The sequence below is a fragment of the Pimephales promelas genome, chromosome 4 (genome assembly GCF_988280905.1).
Source record: "Pimephales promelas chromosome 4, fPimPro1.hap1.1, whole genome shotgun sequence".
NCBI lineage: Eukaryota > Metazoa > Chordata > Actinopteri > Cypriniformes > Leuciscidae > Pimephales > Pimephales promelas.
In genome coordinates, this window is record NC_142772.1 from 40,996,510 (window position 1) to 41,018,919 (window position 22,410).

Below are 22,410 nucleotides of genomic sequence, written 5' to 3' on the forward strand. Positions count from 1 at the left end.
GTCTCTGTCAAATTATAACACATCCAATAACTCGATCCTTTCTCACACTTATAAATTAGTCCATAAAGCTGTCGGCAGCAAACAGAAGAGGGGACGGATTTGGAGGAATACAAAGACAAATTGTCGGCTGTTATTCAATGTCCTGTCAGCCGTAACAGCACTTATTGATGATGATCTGGCGTGGCTAGCTTAGGGGATATGACAGAATAAACATCAATGTTCAGCAGTGGTCAGGGTTGACAATACCTCTGGATAAAGTAGATTTCCAATGAGATTTATAAACACACTACATTGACCTTAAAGGTGCACTGAGTAATTCTGATGTTTTGCTTAAGTAGGTCTACAATACCTAGAGAAAGCTATTCAGCACTGTTAAAACCTCAATGATATAATATTTTCACACACACACACAAATGTATATATTGTTATTTATGTGTATCTTGGAATAAATATATATTTTTAATGGCAGCGGAACATGGAAAGATGTTACATAATCCACAAGTAGAGGTTAAACCATCCAAAGTAGAGGTCTTCATGGGTCTACTTGGATCCGAAAACCCGAGATCCACACGAATTTGGGTCCAACGACTTCAATGAAAACATTATTGTGTGATTTTTTCTAAGTTCTCTCTGAATCCGTGCTTCTACATGCAATAGGGCTTGAACGAAGTTAGATTTTTGTTTTTAAAAGTTGACATTTTATGTGATGAAAGCCGAGTCGACAAGTTGCTGATGATGTCAGAGCTCTGTCACCAAACCAGATATAAACCAAACAGAGGTGGAAGAATGTGTGCCATTTATGAGTATGTTCAAATTTACATTCTCTCAAAACTGTCAAAGTTTGAGTTTAACATTCTGAAATAAATTGCTTAAGGGAGTCATGACATGTAAAATCAAATTTTCCTTCATCTTTTGACACGCAAGAGATCTTTGCAACATTAAAACCTCCTGCAAGTTTTATTGCTTAAATGCTTTTTTATATATTTATAATGAGGTGGGTGGTTTATGTAACAAAGCTCTAAAATGGCTCATTTGGATGTTGTGGGATCTGTGATGTCACACAGGCAATATTATTTGCATATGATTGCCTCTAGAACAATAAATCAATGAATAGTTTTCCGTTTACACTGGATAAAACATGTAGATGCTTGTTCAGTTTCTTAAAGTGGATAATTTCAGACAGGCCCAGAATAAGGGTTGTGGACATATGACGCTTATCTGCAAACCCCACTGTTGTTATAAGCGAACATCAAAGAACATAAAACAAAAAAGGATAAATCTGTCATAACCCCTTTAAAAGATAGAAAGAAAAAAAGAATACAATGGCTTGTTATAGGCCTCATGTAAGTGTACATCATTTTCAAAAGTTCTATTCATCTCTTTACATGCAAACCCTTTTTAAGTTGAAATTGGAAAATGTGGAATGAATACTTGATGCACCCTTGAAGTTTCACCTAAAGCATCTATACCTTTATAATATTTGTCTCTTTTTTTGTAGAGACAAATGTGTCCTCATTTTAAGTCAATACTTTTCAATACTAGACGCATCAAAACATGAATGCAGTTATTTCATTCATCTTAAACAAGTGATAATTAATATCAACACAAAAGGCACATAACTACAATTAAAGAGTAACTATGCTGTTCATAAAGTGTAAAACTTACAGTCTAACAGACTCAAAACTATTCTTGTAATCTAATCATCAACAAAGGGTATGTTCACACCTAATCAAAACTCTTACGCTCTGTCTCTACACACAGATTTCTTCGCCCAAGCCATGCGTCTGTTTTAGTTTCTGATCAGTAGCTATAGGAGAGAGAGAGCTGCATATATCTGGTTAATCACCCTAGTTCCTCGCTTCGCTTCAGGAAGTGCCGACAACTAATGAAATCATGCAGGAATTAAGTTGTTAAAGAGCTCAACATTGCTGCTTGGCTCATAACAAGCCTGAAAAGAAGGACTCTACCCAACCAAACCTCCCCTGCTTTATCTTCCTGCTCTTCCATATTCCATCTCCAAAACCAAGCCAACAACAGCTTTCATCCAAGACATTTAAAAAGCTCAAATGAAAAGCCTAAAATGAGAGAAAAAAATCTGTGTTGGATGCTAGGATTGAGGATTCAAGGCCTGTGGGAAGGAGAGAAGGAGACTAAAGGGAGGTGGACAGGAGTGTGGGTTGGGCTTAACAAGCCAGGATCTCGTAGATTTAAAGGCGCTTCTAAAAATTTATGGAAGCGTGTTTGGACAGAGGCCATAGCGAACAGCTTGGCCAGCTGAGCGGCAGTGCAGCGGGATGCCTAATAAGCCCCGCGCAATTTTTCACCCCATATTTTATCAATAAAAAAGCAGTTTAAAAAAACCCACCGCGGACCCAGCTCTGTGCCGTCCACCATCTGGAGCTGCCTTTCATTCTCTAATCCTACCGTCATTAAAACGTTTCTTGGCAGTTTGAGGCTCGTTCCCCGTGTGCAGATGTGGAGCGAATCTTCAGACGCTCTCCTGATCAAAGAGCTCTCGCGTCTATGCCAGACAGAGAAAACTTACCGCCTTCTGGCTACCGCAGGCCAGGCTGGAGTTACAGCTAACATTATTTATTTATTTACAAAGTTATTTATTTATCCCCGCACTCCCACATGAGTACAGGTCAGCGCAGAATGAAGGCATCCTCATCTCTGCTTCTGTAGGCCATAACAGTGTTCTTTCATTACCATTTCACCGACGGGTCAAAAACCGAAGCCCTTGGATCTGCATTTGGCAGGACCGCTAATTCATACGTCACACTTTCATAAAAGTCCCAAACTGCAGTTTCACAATCTAACTACTCTTCACCCTGACATCAAAATGACTAAAAATCAGTTTTACACAACATCAGCCATTCAATCAACAAACTCATCAAGGCTGCATTTAATTGACCAGAAATACAGTGTAAAAAAAAAATATATATATATATATATATCCGGTTTATATATATATATATATAAAATAAAAAAAAAAATATATATATATATATATATATATATGAAGAGTTCAGATGCAAAAGCCTCTAAGTGCCATTTGAAATTTTCTTCTAAAATTATCATTTTTATCAAGCTTGTATATTTAAGTTCAGTAATTTCACTTAAATGGCAATGAAGATTACCTATTAATTGTCATTTAAGTGAAATTACTGAACTTAAATATACAAGCTTGATAAAAATGGTCATTTTAGAAGAAAATTTCAAATGGCATTTAGAGGCTTTTGCATCTGAACTCTTCATATATATATATATATATATATATATATACTGTATATATATATATATATATATATATATATATATATATATATGTATATATATATATATATATACATACTAAAATCAAACAAAATAAGACAGACAAATGATAGACTGAAGCATCTGTCTCAGAATGTTTTGTATGAACATTTGTTCCGGAAAAACAATTCGCTCTATTCAAGCTTGTTTTATTTGACAAGATGCATTTTAGATGCATGTAAGTTCACGGATGGAAATGCAAGATCCAATGCACTGCCAATACATTCCAGCAGGGATGACTGAGAAATGAGTTAGCATTTTAGCACTTCCGGTTTCATTGTCCCAAAGTCAAGTTTGTTGGTTAAATGCCTGAAATAAGGTCAGTGGTTAACAAGCTATTTTACACTATTCTAAATCAAACTTTTTTGTTTGATTTAGAGGTGGTAAAAGTGAAGTCCAACGGTGTTCTTCGTTTATAGCCAACGTTTAGTTGTTTACTTCTGCAGATTGTATTTTAGGCTTTGAAATTCATAAAAATTGTCTTAATTTGTGAAGATTATCATGATAAACAAACATGTAACAGTCATAAACATTAGTTGGTCACAGAGGTTATTTTCTAAAATTATATTTTTGATGAGGGAACTGGGTGATGCTAGGTTAGCCTACAAAAATTTGTCATCACTACAGCACTATGTGCACTCTTGAATCTGGCGCTAACTCGGCTCAGCCTTTGTTGCTGTTAAAGGGATACTCCACTTTTTTTTTGAAATAGGCTCATTTTACAACTCCCCCAGAGTTAAACAGTTGAGTTTTACTGTTTTCGAATCAATTCAGCCAATTTTCTGATATAGAATAAGAATATCAGTAACCAGACAGTTTCTGGTCTCATTGACTTCCATAGTAGGAAAAAAATATACCATGGAAGTCAATGAGACCAGAAAGTGTCTGTATTCTGATATTCTTCTAAATATCAGAAAATCGGCTGAATTGATTCGAAAACGGTAAAACTCAACTGTTTAACTCTGGGTGAGTGGTAAAATGAGCCTATTTCCCAAAAAAAGTGGAGTATCCCTTTAAGTTGCACAACATTCTCAAAATGAATAATTTATTAAATGCACGCTGGTCTGTTATTGTATAAACCTCGACTTTATATTTTCACGTCCTTAAACATGACGCGAAGCAACTGTAATTGGTTGCTTAACATGTCGGTCAGACGTCCTCTTGAGTGGTCCTTGGCCGATGAAAGTTGCAATGGAGTGCAGACCTTCTGTATTATAAATTTTAAGGCCAGTAGTTTGTTGAGGGTTGTTTTTTTTTTTTTTTTTAGGGAAGGACTGCATGCCTGCACACATATATTCAAACGCGCATACCTGTGGAGTGGGCTCTTAATACGTGTGTGATCAGCGTTCTCACAGGTTCACATTTTTGAAGTTTGCGTAGAGAGAATTTAAGAGTTTTCTGTTAAAATAAGTTAATAAGCAGTCTCTTTAACTTCCTATTATCACTGTAAAGCCGCTTTGGAACAATCCTTTGTTAAAAGTGCTATATAGATGAAGATGACTTGACCTTCTGGCTACGCGCGACTAGGCGCTAATTAACTCAAGTACTCAAGGATGAAATGTTTAAAAATAAATAAATCCCATTTAAACCAAATGTAATTATACAGGTAAATTCTTACTCTCCTGTAAAATACATAAATATTTACAACATCTACTGTAGGTATTGCTAAATGAATTGAGATCTGGAGCACATTTGGAACCTAACTAAGCGTAAAAAAAGACTTTTACTTACTTGAGTAGAGTGTGTTTCAGACCTAACATGTTCCTATCCATCATAGCTTTATATATTGTGTAAAAAATTCAATTTTGCCTTCTAAAAAACTGTTGCAAAAGAATATATATATACTGTTTACAACAATACTGTTGTAAAACAATGACAGGAGATTTAGGTCCAAACTGACAGAACTAGCACTGGATTGACACACTTAGCATCATAGCCTTATGGGGCATCAGGGTTGAGGGTGGGCGTTGATGGAGCTCCCCTAAAGCTACTGACGCACATCACACTCATTTGGCAGCCATCCCTCCGTCCATGGGCTTGCATATTCCGGCTGTCAAGGCCATGTGTTAGCTTTCCTACGATCCTCTGCCAGGCGTCTCCCAGTGCCCCTCTACAGCAACACCACGGGCGCTCTGACTGTAGCAGGTTTCTGCTAATGAAGTCAAATTAATTTAATCGAGGCCCCATCTAACCTATCTGTGCTGCCAGCAGGGAGGTGGGGTTAATGCCAGTCTGCTGCTGATTTCGCTCCAGAACAACCCTGTCAGAACTCATAAGAGTTAGCGCTCGTTGCTAAGTGCTAAAAAGCACACGCTACCTAGCATATGAAAGTAAATTACGCAAATGAAGTTGCAGTGTGCTCGGGCTCCTCGGAAATATAACAAAAGCACAGTGAGACACTGGCTGGCTTAAGTTATAAAACAGGCCAGACTATAACCCAAGCCATTAAAAGCTGCTAAAAAAAAAGGAAAATCTGGCAAATGAGCGCTAGTGACTACCATCGTTAGGACTTGTTTCCCTTCACCCCCTGTGCCTCAAAAGCCTCTATAAACTTTTATGTGGGCCTCATTGATACATAATTATTTTTTCCTGTAATCTTTCAAGGCCCGCACCCTTTTCCCCTCAGTGGGATGGATCAAAGCGGGCTCCATTATTTTCATGAGGGACTCAATCGCTGTATCCAAACTATAATTGAAAGCAGTCGGGCTTGTGTGTTTTGGTCGTCATCTCCGAACACTTACTCTCTAGAGTGTTTCCCCTTTCTGCGTACATCAACATACCTGCAGTTAAGAAAAAAATAGCATATTCTGGGTTTTGAAATTTGATATTTTAGGGAGTTAGGCCCATTGAAATCTTATTTAGATTGGAATAATAGTACTGGTCAATAGTTTGGAAACTTTACTTTTTTTATGGTCATCAAACCTGAATTTGTTTGGTCAGAAATACAGAAAAAATTATAATATTGCGAAATATAAGAATTTACAATTATGGTTTTCCATTTTAAGTAGTCAGCCATTACTCCAGTCTTTAGCGTCTCACAATCCTTCAGAAATATATAAAATCGCACACACACACGTGTATGTACAATACACTGGCCAAAGATTAATGTACAAAAACATGTTTTGTTTTGAGTTTGTTTTAATGAAAATCACCAGGGCGGACGAGCAACCCCTGTGAAGACCACAAAGTCAAATACTACACAAGTTTCTAAAATGATTTTTTTTGATACATATTATTAACATATGAATATACTATTTTATATCCACATATAAATATTGAATAAATTATAAATGTGATGTATAATATTTAATGTTAATTTCTCTCTTTAAGAAAATGACTTTCTACGTATAATGAGTGACAAAGATTAACAAGCAAAAATATGCTTCTTTTCAGTTCCAGTTTTAACAAAAATCGTCAGAGCATATAGGCACCCCTTGTGAAGACAAAGATACATTTCACAAACTGCACAGGGTTCTTCCTTCAATTGAAATATGAACAAAAGTCTTTGATTTTGTCCATAGAAAGTCTCATCTCTCATGGGGAGCATTATAGTCAATGAAATGGGCTAATAGTCGCAGCGAGCCCTTCTACGAGTTGCCTCTGATTGTCTGTGTCATTTCTTGGAAGAAAATTGAAACCTCAGCTCATGTAAAACTTCTCCAGACAAGCCCTGGCTGGGACAAATCTTGGTTTTCAAGCTCCAGTTGGAAACACAAAGCACTGGCAACAAGCTGCGAGTAGTTAACGTCCGCCAATGTTTATTGAATAAGAGGCACTTAAGCATCATGTTTATGCAAGATCAGAAATACTCCAGTCTGACACATGTGCACACACACATATGCACCAAATGTTTTCTCAGCAGACAACATCTGCATCCAATATGGACTCAATTTAAGTTTTATTACTGATGTGGAAAAATGTTTATAGCGCTTGGCTTGTTATTCACACACTGTTCCTTGCAAAAGCACTGGGTAGATTGCCATGACAATCCACCTTTAAAAAGCAAACATTAAAATGCTCAGATTGCGGGAAACACCTGACTTTGATCCACAGTTTTGTCCAAAAAAGAATAACAGACACCTAGAATTCGGACAGAAAACCACAAGAACAGCAACCGAGTATCACAGAAACCATTGCACTAGCGTGATGTTACATTTTGCTTAATTTGGTTGTTCTGAAATTGGCAAGCTGATTCCAGTTTGAGTTTGGGCTAAAAGGTTTCGGAAGAATTGACTCAAATCGGGTTCAGAACAAGAAATTGAAACGTGTGCGAAAACACCCTAAACACAATAATAAGCAGACTGTTCGTAATTTCCGCTAACTAATTCTCTTTTCAGACAATACCTTGAGCAACTGTTCCAGTCCAACAATAATTCACAGCGTGATTAAGTTTGGCCTCACTCAACTTCTCCCCGATGCCAGAATAAACAGTCAATATAATAAGCACTATTTCACAAGTGTATGTCAAAGTGAATGTGTCCTTGCCAGCCATCTATGATGTGTATTTGTGGAGACATCATTTCAGCGGTGATGCTTTAATGAGGTTGGCGTCAAGCCCTACAGGACATATTACTCTTTCATAGTCAAAAACATGAACGCAGTTAAAAATTCTGTAATCACTCACCTTCATGTTGTTCCAAACCCATAAGCTGCTACATTTTCCGTGGAACACACAAGGAGAAACCTGAAGAACGTTTATCCAGCTCTTTTTCAAACAATTCATATAGTGACCAGAGCTGTCAAACTCCAAAAAGGACAAAAACCACCGTAAAGAAACCACAGAAGTTGGCCATATGGCCCATGCATTATTTTATGTCATCTCAATTCATACAATACCAATATGTGTGGAAAAGACCAAAGGCCAACTTCACTCTCAAATCTCATTCTCCAATATTTAAACTGGTGCACTCATCATTAAAAAAAAAAAGTATGGCATTAATGACGTCTAACCTAGAGCAACGCATCTAAAGAACAATATGATTGTGATTGTACACGAACGAGATTTGTGAGTTTATGAATAGAAACTTAAATTGCAGCTTGTTCATGAATAGCTATGATATGGCTAGTAATATGGTGTTACTTGCCATATGGACAAATCTTTATAAGATGTTATAAGAAGGTTCTCAACAGCCTGTGAACAGGATATTAAGAGCAGTATGAATGTGCTGTAAAACATCTCCATTTGTACTCTATGGAAAGAGTTTGAAACAACACGAATGTGATTGACAGTAATTTCTATTTTTTGGTGAACTGCTTCTCTATAAGCCATAAAAGTTCTCATTTCCATGTCAAAGTAAATTCAATGCATGCACTTTTTCATAATTTTATTTGAAGAAAAAAAAAAAAAAAAAGCAATCCCAGTTACCATCCATTCAAATGTCAAAGCAAATTCAATGCATGCACTTTTGCTTAATTTTATTCGAAAAAAAAAAAAAAAAAATCCCGGTCACCATCCATTTCAACACACAAGACCAACGAAAAACATTCAAAATCCATTTTGGGTCAGATCTCTTCTTCCATTCTCGAGCTGCATATAAGTAGCACCGCAAAATAGCGAGGAAAACATGGACCAGATGTAAGTCCTGACATTCAAAGAAAACATATTTCAAATTGACGAAGAGAACATTGGAAACAGTCATAATATAAATACATTTAAAAGAAAACCTCATCCATGCTTTAGCGGTTCGAAGAGAGGTAACGTTATGATGCCATTAAGAGACAGAAAGAGAAATAAAGTAAGAAAAACATATGGGGAGAGAGAGAGAGAGAGAGAGAGAGAGAGAGAGAGAGAGAGAGAGAGAGAGAGAGAGAGAGAGAGAGAGAGAGAGAGAGAGAGAGAATTGTAGGCAAGTGAGGGAAACCAGTGAGCTGAAGAAAGCTAGAGAAGATAGAGAATGAAAGCCATGCTGGACAGAAGAAAAATGGCATCTCCATATTAAAGTGTATGTCGAATGTGTCAGTTATAATTTCACGCCGCCCGCGGGGAAGAGAATTAAACCCGTCTGTGCCAGTGTGATCTCATTCACCCTTCGTTCAGACTGCATGCTGAATCCCAGGCTGATGGCGGAATATAGCAGGCAAATTGGTTTTAAATGAAAGCTAGCGTCCTAACCGGCGTTCGGCCTCCCTCTCCTCAGCCCTTCCCCAGGTGCACTTAATCTAATTTCATTAAAGAGATGAGGAGCGATGATTGCTTGTGTCGAAACATTAAGCCGCTCCATCTTCACCTCCATAAAAAAACTATTAGAGGCCTGTCAGCAAGCCTGTGGGTGGCCTGTTTATGACTGAATATGAGAAAAGGAGGATGATAGGAGAGATAGAAAAGACAGCTGAGAAGGGTCTAGGGGTAGAGGGTGCATTACAGATCATTAGTTCCTTCAGATCATCCAAACGATGCGGAGAGGAGCAAAGGAGGACGACAGCACTAAAGGGGCAGGGAAATCATTTATCAGGGAGAAAGACTGCAGAGAGAGAGAGGCAGAGGTGCAGATATATACTGTAGTACATACATGTGCAGACTAGTCTGAAAGTGTGTGTGACGTACATGGACGAATATCATGCAAATATGCCTGGGTCACATTGGTACCTAAAAAAAGTAAGTATTAAGTATTCTTAGGACCAATCAAGTTTTTGCAATGAGATAATATTATGTTAACTAAGCTTTTTTTTCTATTCTAATCACTATACATTAATACTTTACAAAGTACTTTTTTAATGCATTTAATTGATTATATATATTTAATTATGAATTAAAATCAGCATAAAAGCACAACAATAAATACCATGATGGAACAATACTTTCTAAATTAACTGATTTTTTGGGGTGGGGGTGTTTATTTGTCATATGTCAATAATAATAATAAAGGGGTGGTGATGGCGTGGTGGATAAGACACATGCCTTTGGTGTGAGTGACCAGGGTTCGAATCCACTGTGAGACACCAATGTGTCCCTGAGCAAGACACTTAACCCCTAGTACCTCTAGAGGCGTGCGATCTCTGACATATATAGCAATTAAGTTGCTTTGGATAAAAGCGTCAGCTATATGAATAAATGAAAATGTAAATAATAAACCTTATGCAATATTCTCAATGGTCCTACAAATAGGCTTCAGATTTTAGGCTTCAGACGGTCATCACATGTATGAAGGAATACAAATGCTCAACATGTTTACATTTAGCATGCTAACATACGTAATAAATCGCATATTAGCAATAAGCGAGCTGATGTACATGATACAACTTAATCTAGTACTTACATGGGCAATCACATTTTCCTTCGATCTGAGATAAAACAGCTTGACGTACTACGAAAACACGCTAAATCATGCAAGACTGTGAGGAGATAATAAAAACGGGTAGGTTTTAAACCGCAGTGGCCCATCAAATTTGGGCCAGCTCAAAGATAAAAGCCAAACGTTTTGCGCTAATACTTCCAGTGTCACACTGAACAACATTTGACAGGACAAATAGCTTGAATTGAGAGATGGAGAAGGTTAGGGTGTCAATAAAGACAGCGATGCTCGTCAGCCATAAAGCCCTTCAGTTAAAGGAGAAAAATGTCTGTGTTTACCTGAAGTGGCTGAAATGGCTGGGTGTGTTATGTGACATGCTGTCACACTGATGTAACGGACAAAGATACAAGAGGAATGAAATAACAGAAATCCCTTTAAGCTGCCCAACACAATACACAGTTTTCAGTGTTCACTTGTCAGTAGAGTCACACCTGACGGCTCTGTTCCTGATTCATGCAACTGTGGAAATCTGTGTCAATCCAGCTACTGGACTGAATGGATTGCGTGCACAAAAAGCCGCCCCTCATACCAAATGTTCTCTTTGGTGTCGTCTTGTAGCCTGAGTTTCCCCATGCTGCCTTTGCCTCTGACCCAAATCTCTGTCATCTTCCTGTCGCTCTACTTACGTCATCTGGTATAAATGAAACGATTGGCTATGAGCTACGTTCAGACTCTTTTGATAGACATTCGTAGCAACCAATAAACGGCTCTGGTCATTCGTAAACCACACCTTAAATACGAGAAAATGAACATGGTTCCCAGACCACGTCTCAATCTTAATGAGACGAGGTCTGACGTTAGCCAGGCTAGTCTTCTTGCGATTGCATGGACAAATACACACACTTGTAAACACAGTAGGTTATGTCTTTAAAGCTACACTGTGTAACTCTTTTAGTTTATTCTTATCTAAAAACACGTAGTTCTTTCAAAAATATATGTGCTCATTAATGTATATTTACTTCGTTCAAGTAATAAAGTATTCTCGTGAGTGTATAATATGCCATTGAAAATACATACCGGTCGCCATGTTGCCCCTTCATCTTGAAAGTACATTAGCCAAAGAGGGACATACCCGTTAATTCAAGCTTCGCCTTTCGCGTTTACGTTTGAGTTAACACTCATGGCCGAGGTCGAACTGGAAGCCATGTTAATCTTGGACTACAGTGGCCACCATAGGAGTTAAAACGAAATCGGATTTGAGAGGAACATAAACTAATATTCGCTGGATGGTCATATGCCTTTTCACCGCTAGATGGGGGTAAAAATCACACAGTTTAGCTTTAAGTCCACCTGTGTTGAAAATCAAGCTTTTAACGTTTATATGTCTCTATGTGGTGTTTTAATAAGCTTTAAGACAAACCATGCGCAAATTCAGTGCGTTTTACACAAATTGGAGTGTATTTTCTTCTTGGGCCTTCTTTTGTAACATTATAAATGTCTTAAGTGTCATTTTTGATCAGTTTGAGGCCCCAAACCTTTAAAAATGTAAATAAATAAATAAATAAATAAAAAACATTCTTACCAACCCCAGATTTTTGGATGGTAAGTGTATACTACCAAAAAATAAAAAAACTTTTTTGAGCAATGAATCAAACGTAGTATCTGATTAGAATCGACTTCCCACTTTGCCACATTGCTGACAATCAATCTGACTCGTGTAATATAAAATAAAACATTTAATGAATAAAATTCAAGGCACCTGACTTGATTTTACACATATGGAAGTAACTGGACCACGAAAAGTGAAAAGTGGACATTACAAACAAGTATTGGAACAATCATCCAATCCACAGCCTCAATGCCATCAGTGGAAAAGTAATCTTGTAAAATAAAAGAACAATGATTAAACATGCCAAACAACTCCTTTGGAATAACATGCACCGATAAGGTTCACAATAAGAAACATGCATTAGGCAATTATGCAAATGTTGACTTTAAGATACTACAGTATGACTGAACATTCCAATATAAGCTAGAAATATGCTAAAAACACTAAGAAATACTGGGGGCACGAATATGAATCCAGATAAAGCGTTGAATCACATCAGATGGGTTCTTTATCAAAATCCAATCTTTCTTTAGAGAAACCTTTAAAAGAAATCATTTTCTTTAGAAACACGCACAAAAACAGCTGTCAGCCATTTCAGAACAGGAAATGATTGTACAAAACAGGCAGAACAATGAAAACAAAGACCATACAAAACTGTACATGAATACAAATACAAAATGTATCAACTATCTTCAGCTAGTTCCAAAACCGTTGGCCGCAACTGTTCATGTAATTTCAGGGATGGATCTCAGCCTCAGGTGGTATCATCTGTCATGAACTCGACATGCTGTTTTCTTTCAACAAGTCATGATGTCTTTGTTAATAAGTGGACTCAATCTATAAAGCAATTTTATTCAAATAAACCCAACTGATCACGACCCTTCAGTGCACCTGCAGGCCGTTTTATAACGTAGTAATGTGTTAAAATGCCATTCAAAGAAGCTATTGTTCAAGGTAAGACACCTGTTACTATTCAACATGAGGGAAAGATTAACGCTTTAGAATAGATTTTAATGTATATAATTACAAATAAACAGTGTTTAATCTTTTTTTTTTTATTCAAAGCAATTATGAAAGACTGATTTTTGAAGAGGCAAAAATGATCTTGCTTATGCTTCTAGTTTAAGAAGTATATGCGCACAGAAAAACATCTATGAGTTATTCAGCATCACACCTGGGACACAAACACCATGACAACCATCTTCTCAATGCCCTTTAACCTAGAACTATTATCTCTAGCACAAGCTCTCAGAAAAAAAGGACAAGAAATCTACCTGATTAAGAGACACAAACTCTTTCTGACTCTGAATACTGCAATTGCTTCCACATATTCCTCTCACTGATATTAGAATTACCTCCCATCTGCTGCAATCTTTATTTATTAATTTGTAACATGGTAAAATAAACTAAAAACTGAAATAATTAACAGAGAGCAGGTTCTGCAAAAAAAAAAAAAAAAAAAAAAAAAACCTACTTGGAAATTAGTTTCCATATAGGACATACAGTACAGCAGCCATTACATACTGTGTACACTCTCAGAAAAAAAGGTACAAAAGCGGTCACTGGGGCTGTACCTTTTCAAAAGGTAAACTTTTGTCCATTTTAGGTGCTAATATGTAAATTTTAGGTGCTAATATGTCCATTTCATGAGCTAATATGTCCATTTTAGGTGTTAATATGTACATTTTAGGTGGTAATATGTCAATTTTAGGTGTTAATATGTACATTTTAGGTGCTAATATGTACATTTTAGGTGCTAATATGTCCATTTCATGTGCTAATATGTACATTTTAGGTGATAATAAGTACATTTTAGGTGCTAATATGTCAATTTCATGAGCTAATATGTCAATTTTAGGTGGTAATATGTACATTTTAGGGGGTAATATGTCCATTTCATGTGCTAATATGTACATTTTAGGTGATAATAAGTACATTTTAGGTGCTAATATGTCAATTTTTATGAGCTAATATGTACATTTTAGGTGGTAATATGTCAATTTTAGGTGTTAATATGTACATTTTAGGTGCTAATATGTACATTTTAGGTGCCAATATGTCCATTTCATGTGCTAATATGTCAATTTTAGGTGGTAATATGTACATTTTAGGGGGTAATATGTCAATTTCATGAGCTAATATGTACATTTTAGGTGCTAATATGTACATTTTAGGTGCTAATATGTCCATTTCATGTGCTAATATGTACATTTTAGGTGATAATAAGTACATTTTAGGTGCTAATATGTCAATTTCATGAGCTAATATGTACATTTTAGGTGCTAATATGTACCACTAAGGTACCAATATGTAGCCTGGATACAAAAGTGTACCTTTTGAAAAGGTACAGCCCCAGTGACCGCTTACAGTATGTGTGTCCTGAAACCCCAAGGCAATACCATAAATCTTTGACCTTGTGTGGACATTTCTTTCGTCCCTATGAATAAAGCTTATAAATCACACTAAATTAATCTGAAAATATATACATTACAGATAAAATACTTAAATAGTAATGGATTAGCATTTCCACAACCAAAAAATATATTACCTTAATGGCACGACTGAAAAACCATAGGATTGTTGTTGATTTGGAAAAACTTTTAACTTGGAGGGGTCATATGATCATTTTTTTATGTTTTCCCTTTCCTTTAGTGTCAATGAATCTGCGCATGTTTGTGATTTGCAAAAATTCACAACTCGATTTATTCTACAGTATTTAACGATCGATGTCCAGATATTATTTCTTCAAAAGTCTACGTCACAATGTGAAATGTTAGCATAAAGCCCGCCAAAAGTCATACACAAAGAATGAAGGTGAGGTTTCAGTGAATTGAATTGTTGTTTTAATGGCATAGAGACCCTGTGTGCTTGGATGCAAAAGCAAAACCGCTTTGTTTGACCTTCTGAATACAGATGAAACTAGGAATCAGAGGTTAAGATTATAAAGCTGTTCCCGAGCAGTAAAACCAAAAAGTGGTTCGAGTACAAAGACTATACTTACACTGTGAAATACATACATGTGACCTGACCAAAAAGATGCAGGAATTTGAGGAACATGGGCTAGTAAAGAGAAAGAGGCCCACAGAGAAACAAAGAAAGTAAAGGGCCCCAAAATTAGTGTGGAATACCCCATTTCTCTTCTCTCTGAAGCGTACTAGTGTTAAAAGAATAGCAGTCCCTCTCTTCATCGTGTCAAATCCAAAGAGGTTTTCTCTTACCATCTGCCTCAATGAGGAGAGAGATAAAAGCCTATTGACTAGCGTGAGCTGCGGTTAATGCAAATTGCTGCTTGCTATCAATGTATTATTTATAGAGCACGCCGGAGACGTTTTCCACTGAACTGGGAGCTTGGCTTACAGGAGATTAGTTATGCTATCACATTCATTTAGCAGGGAGTAATTGCTTAACTGCAGGGGAATTAACACGTGTTACACTTCCACTGGAGCTACATGCTGTTTATATGGGTGACAGACATATTAGGGTTATCAATATTAAAAGATAAACAAGCGCTAAAGGTGCTGGGAAAAAAAAAAAAAAAGATCTGGCAACCTACAAACCGCTAACCAAATCTCGACAGCATTTGTGACCAGAGCACATTTGAATAGCAAATTAGACAATGTATAAACTGACAAATATCTATCCATCACTGCAATGTATGACAGCAATTTCACCCTGCTAGCTCTTTTCTAATGGTTAAGTCCATGGATCTGTAACGTCTGCCCTACAATAATTGTTAGAAAGTTCAAATAAATAATACTTTAGCTAACAAAGGATAGCTTTCCCTTCATATTTAGCAGGTGCTCACCTATTTTGGTGAAGTTCACAATAGTTCTTCCTGTCTATAATTAACTAGGTGACTATTTTCTTTTCTAGTTCAAACAACTTCAAAGCAGTTGAATTGACACACCAAACACAATGACACCTCACAGAGAGCTTAAAACACTGCAATAAGTGCACTCGCTCTCTATTGCACTGCGTTTCCCTTTGTATCCCTGTAATATACAAATAATCAACAATCTCAAGACTGGCAGACATTTTCTGTCATCTACACACATACACAAACAACACATGCAGAGAGACGACAGGCTTTCACACTATAAACTCCAAAATCACTCTTACTCGCAACACAGAGGGTTAGGTAAACAGACGCACACACACAAACACTCATGAAAAGAAGTCTTACCTTGTCATCGATGTCACTCTCGCTGTCACACTGTAAGGAGATAGTGAGAAGAAAAAGATATGAGAGAATTATTCATTCATTCTCCGACCTCATTATCAGTTCAGGTATGATTTTTACGGCTCCTCTTTTTTCCGTTCTTTCAGTGACACCTTTCAACAAAAATGGAGGTGATGAAGGGCATAAAGTGATACATTTGAAAGAGGCTCCCATGGTTTAAAAGCGAGACACCGTAAAATCTAACTTTTCCATCGCTTTTTCAGTTCAGTGAATGATAATAGATAGTACGGTAAGGGGAATTTATTCGTGTGCGGACAAAACGCTTTCAAATTACCGGGAAAAGGGTTATGCGAAAGATACTTGACAGCCCGCCGGTGCCGAGATGAAAACGTAAAACTTTAAAAGCGAATTTCACATCTGAAATTGTCTCATACTTTAGCTCAATGATGTGTTGACAGCATTGAGAGGAACATTTTTAAATACAAAGTTTCTACATACATTCAGGAGAAAATGATTTCACTGTAAATCGAAACACTCAGAGTTGGGCCTATGGTGTTTCCTGATCCCACATTTTCCTCTTACTCTGTACTATATTTGTGAAATACAGAGGGAAAAAAACAAGTCTTGAAAAGGTACAATAGATCCCACCAGCAACTCATTAGCATCTGTGCGTCACTTCACCCAAGACATTTTCTCCTGAAGATAAATCATTGAATTACTCAATCCAGATCAAAGTAAATCTATGCTACTACAAAGCTAGTTGAGAAAGGTGAAGGGTGGAGGGAAGAGGCTTTATAAAAAGACTAAAACTAATTAACAAGAGACAGTGAAGCACAGAATATGGCCGCCAGTACAAACTTTAAAACATCCAAAAAAAAAATAAAAATTACAACAAAAATTCTCACATTAGGACACACGGTCTCTCTCTCCATGTTACAAAGTACCCTCTACAACACTTAGCAGACGCTGGAGTGCCGTATTCCTCCATACATTTTTCATGCCAGGCCATTATAGCACACTCTTGCGCTTCTAGCCTTTCATTTGAGCGAGTGTTGGAGGACGTTTCGGGTCTCGCGGCATAAATGGACTGCAATTATGCATATGCAAATGAGCAATTACAATCCATTTGCACTTAAAGGACTGATCTCAACCACTCACTTTTGTTTTCTTAATGAGGATTTGAAGTTTGATTTTTTTTCTCGTCCTAAAATGAGAATTTTCCATTCAATCTTCTTTATTCTCCATTTAGAATATGATTGTTTGTTTACATCTGTGTTTGCATGTATTCGTTAATGAGAGACATTCACGAGCGTAAAGTCTATAGGTAAACTCCAAGACTTCGAACCAGCTGGCCAATTAACTCTTGCATAGAAAATCAAAGTCGTGGGTAACGGAAGAGTGGTTTGTGCGATATGTTTTACTGTTGTGTAAGACAATCATACAATTGTACAAAAATATACATCTTCACAAATATCCAGTGAAATTATGTAATGCAGATAATTATAACAAAACTTGAGAGCAAGTCTGTTTAACCGTTTCTCCTCTATAGCTTTAAAATATAGAATACTGTTTAGAATACAAATTGGTCAGATACATTTTGTGGCTTGCACCGACTCGATCATATGATCTAGTCTATGCTATCATGTCTCTGGACTGGAGCAGACTGTGTGCGCGCTCTGCAGCAGTTTGCGGTTCGTATGACACTAACAGAAAACTTCATTTGCCCCAATGGAAAGCATTACTACAATGTCTGAATCATTCCCTATCCCCTAGATTTACCATATAGAAAGTAGTAATTGTGTGAACAAGTGATAGATCTTAACTGCAGCATCAGCATCATGAGGGCGGGACACTTTAGATTCTAGAGAGCATATGATTGGACAGAAAATCTAATGAATCCTGGAGAGCAGAATGATGTCATCAAAATCATTGATCCATCAAATGTTTGGTTACCAACATTCTTCAAAATATGTGTTTAACAGACGAAAGAAAATCATACAGGTTTGGAACAACTAGAAGTTGAGTAAATGATGCCAGAATTTTCATTTTTGGGTGGACTATCCCTGTGGATTAAACGATTCAAAGAAACACCTCTGTCACTGATTCAAACACGTGGTTACATTTCTCTGCTCTAGTAAACCAACATTTTGATTGGGGACTTTACACTAATGTGAACGAACAATGGCAAGTTGTATTTTAGTATTGCTAACTTTTACAGAGACTAATAAATACTCTAACAATGCTCATTGTTAGTTAATGCATTAACTAATGTACCACTTAAACCTTATATTAAAGGGATAGTTCACCCAAAAATGAAAATTCTGTCAGTATTTACTCACCCCCAAGTTGTTCCAAACCTCTATGTGCTATACACAAAGGAAGATATTTGGAGGAATGTTTGAAACCAAACAGATCTCATTCCCCATTGACTACCATATTAGGAAAAAAATACATACTATGGTAGTCAATGGGGAATGAGATCTGTTTGATTAAAACTTCCTTTGTGTATAGCAGAACAAATAAACACATAGAGGTTTGGAACAACATGAGGGTGAGTAAATACTGACAGAATTTTCATTTTTGGGTGAACTAACCCTTTAAAGTGTTACCAAACAAATTGGATACTATCGTCTCCAATCTGGCAAACATCTGGTCATCTTTACATTCAAATCTATATCAGGAAACAAAGAAATGACTGGGGAGAAAGAGACGAGGAAAAGCACATCTCTGTCTCTGGCAGTTGATGCCCATTGTCACCCTTTGAGCATGTGTGAACCAATAACGACAGGTCCTGCTCAAACCAGCAGACTTCATAAGCAGATTTTTCGTGGTTTAATTTGTTTGTGCGTGTGTAGAGTCTTTGTACGCAGAGGCTACGCTCAACGCTCATCCTCCCACACATGGTTTTGCCGCACACTTTTCCTATAGCTCGCATGAAAATAAAGATTAGACAAAACCTGCAACCGGTGACGGAAAAACTCTCAGAGCGGTCTTCAATTCAAAAGCCTTCATTCGCTCTATGGAAATTCAGCAGTTCTGCAGCAGTGCGCTTTTGTGGGTATAGATGTTTCATGTACATTTGTGTGAGCCTGTGCTGTGGATTAGAGGCACACATTCATTGACTCTGTCCTTTGCAGCACTGACTAAACAAATCCTAATTGCTCAGCTCTACTTGTCACAAGTCATCCACCGTAGGTCCAAGGCATTAGCACAAACAATGTGGCTTAGCCGATTGTCAATCACGTTCTTATTCAGGTGGGATTTTCTCGTTAGGCGATGTGGATGTTAAACAGTTTAAAGCAAACAGCTCTGTCAGTGATTCAAACACGTGGTTACATTTCTCTGCTCTAGTAAGTAAAGACAACAAAAGGCACGTTGTGTTTGACTGTATCCTGCATAAAGGCCAACGGAGCAAACATCCAACCCTGAATGTAATGTGCGCTAGCCCATAATACGATTGAACGCATTCGTGTGTGTTTAAGCATGTGGGTGTGAATATGTGTGCACTTTGAACACACGCGACTCGGGCACACCTACATCCTGTGTAGCAAAAAGAGGCCCAACTGAACCCAAAAGAATAGAAAAAGGTAGACCTGAGCAAAGAGCAAGAGGACACAAACAGGAAGACAAGGGAGGAAATCATTCAGATTAGACCGCAAACATGTTAAAATTCTGAGAAACAAACATTTGAAGTGAAAAAAAAAAAAGACATACAATATCAAACCTTTCAAAAATTGCACTATGGAAAGACCATTAAACAAACACTCTAGATAGACTCTAGACAGTACTGTAGATAAATATGGTAATTAGATCATATCAAAGTATCATGGAATTTACACGCGATTCCATAATTATTTTTCTATATATATATATATATATATATATATATATATATATATTTATAAAACATGTATAATACACATCTGAATATAATTTAAAATGATCTAATTAAGGGCATTTATATAATTATAAATTATACTAACTAACTAACTATATATGAAGAGTTCAGATGCAAAAAGCCTCTAAATGCCATTTGAAATTTTCTTCTTTAATGATGGTTTTTATCAAACTTGTATATATAAGTTCAGTAATTTCACTTAAATAACAATTAATAGGTAATTATCATTGCCATTTAAGTGAAATCACTGAACTTAAATATACAAGCTTGATAAAAATTATCATTCTAGAAGAAAATTTCAAATGACACTAGAGGCTTTTGCATCTGAACTCTTCATGTACAGTATATATATATATATATATATATGTGTGTGTGTGTGTGTGTGTGTGTGTATGGAAATTTGTAATTTTTTTTTAGTTTAATGTTTAGTTTTAATATGTATATAAAAAATAAAGTAAATTTATTTATTTATTTGTTTATTTGAAAAGGGACAACGTACACTGATCACCATTCAGAACAAACGCAAGCATACCCGAGTTAGCGACAGGCTAGTTTTCATCGGCAGTCCCCTTGCCTAAAATAGTAAACTGTTGTAATGCAATACAATTATTTAGACAATAAACAAAAAGTAAAAAATTAAGACTGTTAAAATCACAAATGATTGAGTAAACAACATGAGCAGATAAAAAAAAAAGAAATGTAAAGGGGCTGTGGATATATAACGTACATATACATTAAAAATACCTAATAAGTTTTTTTTTTTTAAAGTACCATTAAACAACGATAAATCCCACAGTACTACACTGTTTTTTGTTTTTTCTTTAAAAAAGCCTTGGACTACTTTTTAAACGCCATACATGAATTTTAGCACCATGGTAAAAAAGTAAAAAAATAAAAAAAAACTGCAGAAAACATAAATCTTTAAATATGACACACCTGTGGAAAGGTCGTGAAAGACAGTAAAGACAGAAATCAAATACTGCGATAAACGCAGCAGGCGCAGACAAAGTAGAAAAACATATGAGAAGGACACGGAGAAATACAATTAAATGTCGTGTTATGTTTACTTTGGACGTTACAGCTTCTCCTGTCATCTCCCGTGAAGATGGTTTTGACATTTAAACAGCTTTCTTCACATTTGGTGTGCGTGTTTTATTTACAGACTCCCTCATGAACACTGCGGCACGTCCGCATGTGTGTGTGCGTCAGTGAGCGAGTGTGATTTATTCACAGCGAGTCTCACTCTGGACCCCGTGGCTTCAGTTTTGGCCTGCCGATGGGCTCATATATTTCAGCTGAAATGGGAATGGGGGAGGAGGGATGGGGGGGAACCGTCTAATATTTCAGAACATTTTCCTGGCAGCATTTTAATAGACACGTACACCAAGGGGGGGGGGGGGGAGACAATAAGCGTTGTGCATCCCGGAGCACATTAAAACCGACTGCCCAAATCAATAACACAGTTGCACCTGTCACATGCTGAGGAGATTGGGAATGAATTGGCCTTGGAGGGGGAGTGAGAAACTAGCCTGACGACAGCCATGCTGGCTCAACATCAGCGTCTGCCTGGGGATGTCTGGATGAATACTGATTCCAGCAGTACAGGATGCCAGAAAGACCAAAAAATATGCAAAACCAGATCTCAGCACCTTCCGTGAATACATTTCGGTGTCAGTGCCATGGCAACAGAACAACAGTGACATCATCAAGGGCTGTCAGCACGTGCAATATAATGAGGCCTGTCTGCTGCTAATGTGACACAACAATAATCATCTATAGTGAGAAAAGAACACATGTAGACATTTGTCTTAAATATGTTTACTCAGGGAATATCCTCATACAAAGTCATTTTTATTATTTCGATTGACGATATTTTAAAGGGTCAGTTCCCCCAAAAATGAAAATCTGTTCTCATTTACTCACCCTCATGTCGTTCTGAACCCGTAAGACCTTTGTTTTACCTTCAAAAGTACAAATGAAGGCATTTCATTGAATTTCTGTCCCTCCATTGACAGTTTAAGCAATTACCACTTTGATGCTCCAAAAGGTTCATAAAGAGATTGTAAAACTTGAGATCTCTTAGATTTAATTGAAAATATATTAATTTGTATTTCAAAGATGAATGATAGTCTCATATAAAAGCTAAATCCAAATATTAATAAATATGATAATAGTA

The 22,410-nt window shown here is 36.8% G+C and overlaps 1 protein-coding gene across 10 annotated transcripts in view; it reads right to left on the bottom strand.

Moving 5' to 3' along the window:
• The window catches only part of fbrsl1 (fibrosin like 1), a 313,681-nt gene that overhangs the window by 89,121 nt on the left and 202,150 nt on the right, over window positions 1–22,410 (bottom strand). For all 10 annotated transcript variants that reach the window (XM_089130528.1, XM_039659990.2, XM_039659992.2 and 7 more), the window contains one exon: window positions 16,340–16,369. In XM_089130528.1, the coding sequence (XP_088986654.1) occupies window positions 16,340–16,369 (30 nt within the window). The remainder of the gene's footprint in view (window positions 1–16,339; window positions 16,370–22,410) is intronic.